The 7,528-nt window shown below is 38.9% G+C and overlaps 1 protein-coding gene across 1 annotated transcript; it reads left to right on the top strand.

Annotated features, from left to right (window-relative positions):
* Positions 1-321: 321 nt before the first annotated feature.
* On the top strand, positions 322-6,991 carry LOC113572635 (gap junction protein delta 2b). The gene is made up of 2 exons (XM_027002368.2): positions 322-649; positions 1,099-6,991. The coding sequence occupies exons 1-2, from the start codon at positions 579-581 to the stop codon at positions 1,940-1,942; spliced, it is 915 nt and encodes a 304-aa protein (XP_026858169.1). The 5' UTR covers positions 322-578; the 3' UTR covers positions 1,943-6,991.
* Positions 6,992-7,528: the final 537 nt, after the last annotated feature.

Below are 7,528 nucleotides of genomic sequence, written 5' to 3'. Positions count from 1 at the left end.
CAACAAGTATTTGACTTCAAGAAAAACGGGACGCTTTCTGTCTTCTAAACAATAACTGCTCAGCCCCGAATACGTAGCCTGCATCCTTGAGTTTATTTAGTTTCAGCATCGCTGTGCCGAACTCAGTAATTCTACCAGTGCCAGTCAGAGACCGCTCGCTTTTTCTGTTTCATCAAATGTTACATTGATATCTAGAGAACATTGCAAATAACATTTTTTGGCAGATATCCACAAACCTGTCTGCGCGTGACGCAGGAGGCGACTACTTAAGGGGGATTAGCACGAGCAAGACATTAAACCCAACCTACCGCCACCCAGACTCCGCGCCACCTATAAACTTGATCTGAAGATCGGAAATAGGAGGGCTTATATTAATCAGCGCTTCAGACTCGAAGATAAGTAAACGTGGGATCGCCGCGTTCTGCTTTGGCATTGCTACTGCCACAGCGCGGGGAAAAGGTTCGCGATCGATGCGTGTGGCAGATCAAATCGAGCCCTCTGGAGAGTAAAAAAAAAAGGAAATAGTACCTTTTCCCGTGGATTTCGTGCAGTGTGTTCCCGTCTCCGAATGAACAGCCATGGGGGAATGGACCATACTCGAGAGGCTCTTGGAAGCTGCTGTCCAGCAGCACTCTACTATGATAGGAAGGTAAGACAAAAGTCCATCATATTTGTCTGTGACTGTGAATACATTTTTAATTTCACACTTAGGTTTTTAGAGTGTAGGAGTTTTTCATTCGTATGTATGTCAAGACTGGCGATAACGCCTGCTTCACTCATTTTGGAAAGAAAAAGAGAGAAGTACAAATCAAATCTGTTCTCAGAAACACGTGCGCACACATTTACTGAATTCATAATTGAATAAAAATTATTTTAGTTATGCGGATGTGTAAAGAATAGAATGCATCCGTGCGCCATATACCTCGCGTTCAGGCACACATCAGCGAGAGCGCTTCACTTTCAGCACTGGACAGCTCCCAAACATTCGCGAGCTCAGTGTTTCTTGAATGAGCTCGTTTTCATTTAAATAAATGAAACTGATTTAATACATTGTAAAAGGTCAAACATTTATACGTTCCCTTTTGTGCTTGTTTTTAGGATCCTACTAACTGTGGTGGTGATCTTCCGGATTCTAATTGTAGCCATAGTTGGAGAGACAGTTTATGATGATGAACAAACCATGTTTATCTGTAACGCGTTACAACCGGGCTGTAACCAAGCTTGTTACGACAAAGCATTTCCGATCTCGCACATCAGATATTGGGTATTTCAAATAATAATGGTTTGCACGCCGAGTCTTTGCTTTATCACTTACTCTGTTCATCAGTCAGCAAAAAGGGACCGACGGTATTCCACTGTGTATCTTACAGTGGATAATAAGGATCAAGATCCACTGAAACGCGAGGACAGCAAAAAGATAAAAAACACAATTGTAAACGGAGTACTTCAGAACACAGAAAATTCGACAAAAGAAGCCGAGCCCGACTGTTTGGAAGTCAAAGAGATTCCCAATGCGAACACGAAGCCTCCAAAGTCCAAAATGAGGCGACAAGAGGGCATCTCGAGATTTTACATCATTCAAGTTGTTTTCAGAAACGTTCTGGAAATCGGGTTTTTGGTGGGTCAGTATTTCCTGTACGGATTCAATGTCCCCGCAGTGTATGAGTGTGATCGATACCCGTGCATAAAAGAGGTTGAGTGTTATGTCTCCAGACCCACAGAGAAAACGGTTTTTCTCGTCTTCATGTTTGCGGTCAGTGGTTTTTGTGTGGTGCTGAATTTGGCCGAACTTAACCATTTGGGATGGAGGAAAATCAAAACGGCCGTAAGAGGAGTGCAGGCCAGGAGGAAGTCAATTTATGAGATCAGAAATAAAGACTTGCCCCGTATGAGTGTGCCTAATTTCGGTCGCACTCAGTCGAGTGACTCTGCCTATGTGTAACTGAGGAGACAACTCTGAATGAATATATGCTATGTATAAAGATCTAACAATAAGATGGACGATTCCATTCGCCACTAACGTTTCATCAGCTAAAAGAGTGGTTAGATTTTTATTTGATAGTCTTTTAAAGGACTTAAGCGACAAGGATGGATGGCACGTTTGTCAACCGATTTATTACTTGCACTGATGCAACTTTTTAGCGACGCTTGTAGCACAAAAGCGCTACACGAAGAGAGCATATTGATGTGTTCACGTATTTACTCTTGTGATCTCAATCGTACTTGAAGAGAGTAAATACGTTTTGCACTAAAAAAAAAAGTTAACACCGGGAGCCAACTGCGTCTCGATGGGCTTTTAACGGTGTTTTTAAACGATTTTCCACCGATTTTTTCACACCATCATATTTAGCAACACAACGCACAGCGGTTGACTGAAGGAGAATCTTGATCGCAATTTAATCTAGCCTATGATGGTATCTAGGCTGTGGATCACCCTAGATTAAGAACAGATTAATACAATAAACCTCTTTTGTTGCCTATGTTGTACCACTGACCTTAACGTATGTCACCATTTCATCGCTAACCTGCAAACCATTGTCGGGTGGATTTGCTGCAGCCGCTTAGGTCTGTGACGTCCTTCATTTCAAACACACCAAAGCGCCCACTGCTTTCATCTGTGAACTCTTTTATTGCTTTCGTGTAATTAAGTGCCATACTTGTACATAAAATATATATGTATACATATAACAATCTCTAATAATGATAATTATATACATTATGAAAACGTATTCCTTGCTTGGATTATGCTAAACGGCGCACAGGTTTGCTTTAACTGTATTCGTTGTGATTTAAATGAAAATTATATACAGCATTTTCTCTCTTTTAACTTTGCAAATGACCGGAAAAGAAATAAAATGCTGGTCTTTTTATATACGTACAGTAATCTCTTTATTCACCATATTAAAATTAGCTCAATTACGATGGCACAAATATAATTTTATAACAAGCAAAAACATGGACAATGAGAAGCTGCTCTGGTGCTACATTTTTCACTGAGTCTGTGTAACCCAGGCAAATCAGAACAAAACTATTTTCTTCCAAATAAAAACCGAAGGAATGCAAACCAGTGCCGTTTTGAGACCCAAGGCTTTTGTGCAACTCAGGAGCACCTCGTGCTCCCTATGACCTTGCATGCTTCTCAGGCGCGTGCAGTCTTTTTAAGGCCTTGGCTGAGAAAAAAGTGCTGCATTAACTGTCAGTATAGGTTATGAAAATATTTCACTGAATTTTTTTTTTTTTTTTTTTTACATTTATTCCAAACACTATCCATAATTGTGCCCAGAGATACTAAAGATTTAATTAAGCCTATTTGAAACATTTTGCATTCTTTGTTTTCTCATCTTCAGGCCTGTTTTGTGTATGATTTTCAGAATTCTAAAGTCAAGTAAAGAGATGCATGTTTAAGAGAGTATATTAGAGAGTATTTGAATGCTGTCAAGAAAGTTTGGGCCTACACTGCATTTGCTTGGGACTTGGTCTTTCCCGCTGGTGTTCCTATCTGCTGCTAGAGAAAGAGCACAGAGCAGTGGCTCTAGCTGTGGGCGCCACTGCCTGCCCTTCCTGAAGGTCAGGAGGAAAAACAAAACACAAACAGAAAGGATCAAGTAAAAGTGATGAACACTGTAGCCACACTGTGGCTTGCAGCTTGCAAAACGAGCGTCCAGGATGACGTGGGGCTGGGCTCACTGCAGCAGCTGCCGGGATGATTCTGCAGGGTCTGCCTCAGCACAGAGGAGCCGGACACGGCCGTGTCGCTCGGCACCTCAGAGGGGACCACCACAGCTGCCAACACTCAGAAACCATAGCAGGACTATCCAAAAGGACAGAAAACGCATGATGCCTGTTTGGCCGGACAGCGCAGTGCAATACTCGAGTCCTCTGTCTCTGCTCCCCTCTTCAGTCTTATGACCAACATTCCAAGACTGCACACTGATCTTGAATCTGTGAGATTCTTGCAGACTTTTCTGATAAACTGGGAAGCGAGCTGAAGGAAGATGTCACTGAACAGAGCAGAGAGAATTTCATTGTGTATGGGAACAAAGAAAAAAAGCTTTAATAAACTCAAACCCCCCTGCCAAATGTGAAAATAACTGTACATGGGTCATGTACTGCAGTCTCTCTCTCTCTCTCTCTCTCTCTCTCTCTCCCTCTCTCTCTCTCTCTCCCTCTCTCTCTCCCTAGTAGATTTCTGCAATATTCATCCTGGTATTTTCATGGTTTAAAATGATTGGTTTATGTATGAATGCAATTATGCATGCTGTGATGCATTTTACATCATGTGAGTGTTGCGAGGCTCGGTTAAATATATTTAATGCTATCCGTGCTACTTGTTTCTCTGCATCAGATTTCAATTCATATCTGTGAGGCACAATGTAGGATGCTTAACATGGACAGATCAATAGAGACACAGGACACCACCCCCGCACACAGCCAGATGATCCTGTGGCTCCTGACACTGACAAATCCTAATTACTGACAAACACTACTGACTACATTCTTTCAAAACACTTGTTATCTTTTGATCTGCCCAAGAGTGATATTAAACTTCCTGAAATGCCATTTCTTTTAAGATGCAAACAAAATCCTCAGGAATTCCAGCAATTTCATCTGAAATTTGCAGGTGCCTAAAATATGACAGAATTTCAGAGATTAAACAGGCTCATTTATTCCAGAGACTGTCTACTGAGCAACTGTGTCAAATGTTAAAGGAAAAGAAAATCAGTCTAATAGCTATGTCTAAACCCCTGCAGGTACTCTTTGGGAGTTCTTAGTGTAACTTTATCCTAATTCTGATCTAAAGAGCCTTGCAAGCTTACACTGGATAGCACTACACTGTCCTTTTTCTAAGCAACCAAGCCTCCAGTCCTTTCCATTTTTACTCAAGTGTAGAGACATCTGTGTAAATGTAAATGGAATGAAGTAGTGTGAATTAAATCCAGGCTCTCACAGATGAGAACGCATATGGTGGCGCTGAGGTGTCATTTCATAAGACGTGTGCTCGAGTTCCTGCACAAACCTTTCTTAGATTCTTTTGACTACAGGATGAAACTCTGCAATGCACAAACTACTTATTTCTTTCTTTCCTTTTGACAAGCACACCTTTATTATAATCAGAAATGTTAAATGTTCATCAAGCCTTTTTGCTTATTTACAGATTATTAATTTATTTTAAATCCTGATTTTTCAATTAAAAGCATGTTATTATAGTTTACTGCTCACATCATACAACCGTAGTAACAATATGCAACTAATTGAATTACATCAAATATTACAATGCACTTGGAAGTGAATGCACATTAAAATAAATACAAATTTGTTAGACATTTTTACATACTGGTGAAGATAAATCCAGCAGTATATAAACAACCATCAAAAATACTTTTTTGTTGGTGTATGTTCTAATTATATTAGGAAATGTTTAGTATTGTGTGCTACGTTTGTGCTCTAACATAGACACAACTAAATTCTAGGTATCTGTAGGAGTCAAACATACAATAAGCAGAGTGTTCCTTTAAATGTTAATTAAAAAAAAGGAGAAAATGATAATTGGTATTATGGTAGACACAGGAGCAATATGAAGGTTCAAGGCAGTCTATAGAGTGAAAATAAATTGTAATGACTTTTTATGGTCAGTGGAGGTTGATTTTGATTTCAAGATATCACTGAAAACTTGTCATATGCACAGTTATTTGACTATTTATACTCCACATACATACAGTCATGTGACTATTTATACTCCACCTATATAGGACTTTTTAGGAAACCGTAACAATAATCCCTAAATAATTAATCTCTCAGATGTAAAATAAATTATTTGCTTTCCTATTCTACACTAAGTCTACAATACATTCTGGAGATTAGATCACCATAACAGAAATATTTACTGATATTCTTACATAATGTCATATGTCTCAGCTACTGGCAGGTGCCGTGTCATGAGTACTTTTTATTCATCTTTGATTTTTCGCTTATAAAATCCTTCCCAGCCAGATCTAGCAAATAAAGAAGGTGCAGGTACATTTCCTGTTGCCATTTTATTTGCTAGTTTAAATGATCACAACTCGAGTTGAGATCATTCCCTGCCTGTGCACTGTCTGCTGCACTTTAACAGTATCAGTGGTAACTCAGCATGTAAAGGAAGGCACAACCCAAACTCTGCAATGGCCAGTCACCAAACCAGTCACCTTAGAGAAGTATTCAAACCCTCAAATTTGACCTTAGGTTTGACCCAGCTCATTTATTTGCGTCTTTAATCGTAAAAAGCCAGCATCATATAGTAACATTGATGAAAAGAAAAGTGTTGTTTCCCATTCCCCACTGCCCTTTCTGTCTGGCTTTTAAACTCACTGAAAGGGAGACACGTGTTCCCAGGCCAGATCAGGTTTCACACTGTTTCTTCAAAGCTTTGCAAACAAACAGAAAAAGACAAAAAAAATCCAAAGCTGGTATATTTCATGCACTGAGCCAGCAGCTATGAAATTTGTCTGCTTACAATGCAGTCAAGCACTGCAGTGTGGTCACCTATCACTGGCAGAGTACGTAGAAGCTTCCTGCTTCTCAGATCCTTGTGAATGATCCTCTGAAGAAAAACCCACTTCATGTATTCAGACTGCACATCTCTATTTTGAATTCCAAGAGAAGGAGGTTCATCTACAAAAAATGTATTTCACACAAAATTTAGAGACTGTCATCTCAGGGCACCTAATCTGCCTTTCTGTCAATGTTCCACTATTTCTATCTGTCTCTCTCATAATGTGTTTGGATGATTTTTGATTGTCAGTGTTTACTAGGAGGAAAGAGACAGTAGAATAATCATACTGGCATGTACATTTAATATCACCCGCAGATTAGAAAGAAATCATGGATGAAGTTGATGTTTTTCACCTCCCTGTTCTTCATTACACAATCCAAAATGATTCAGGAAGTCACACAATTCTACTGTGTCTGTTACTGACCTCTTTATCCAAAATAAAATATATTTCTAAATCTCTTTTGGTTCCAAATCTCTTTTGGTTTGACAGTTTTTCAATTCATATGGTGATTAATGTCTGTGTGTTTGGGGGAGATTTAACATAAAAAACATGATATATATGATACAAAATAATAATAAATAAATACAGTCTCACAATTTAATACTATAATTATATTATTACATTTAAATTGTGGTGTTTCCTCAACTACTTTGGTTATTTAAATGCATATGAATGAATGAATGAATGAATGAATGAATGAATGAATGAATTGTTTAATGCATTCTTTACATTATCACTCTATATATTACTGTAGATGAAATGTAGTTTTTTTTTTTACAGTATTAGCTGTTCTCAGAGACTGGATTAAAGCCAGAAAACCGGAAGAGTTCAATATCTACCACTATTACCAAACACTGAGTTCACAACACTAAACTAAAGTTGAATTTCCAGATGGATATGTGAGTGCATTTGAGAGATCTAGTTACAAACAGACAATAAAAAAGGCTTGTTATTGAGCCATTACACTGAAAATTTGTGTCTGGCAGGCAGTCCCC

The sequence above is a fragment of the Electrophorus electricus genome, chromosome 13, assembly GCF_013358815.1.
Source record: "Electrophorus electricus isolate fEleEle1 chromosome 13, fEleEle1.pri, whole genome shotgun sequence".
Lineage (NCBI taxonomy): Eukaryota > Metazoa > Chordata > Actinopteri > Gymnotiformes > Gymnotidae > Electrophorus > Electrophorus electricus.
Note: the sequence above shows the minus strand (reverse complement) of the source record. Positions and strands in the feature narration are given on the sequence as shown.

Excerpts from the sequence above, each read along its gene's own strand:
- LOC113572635 (XM_027002368.2), top strand. The coding sequence starts at position 579 with ATGGGGGAATGGACCATACTCGAGAGGCTCTTGGAAGCTGCTGTCCAG. Across the intron at positions 650-1,098 it reads CACTCTACTATGATAGGAAG|GATCCTACTAACTGTGGTGG; the intron begins GTAAGACAAAAG and ends GCTTGTTTTTAG.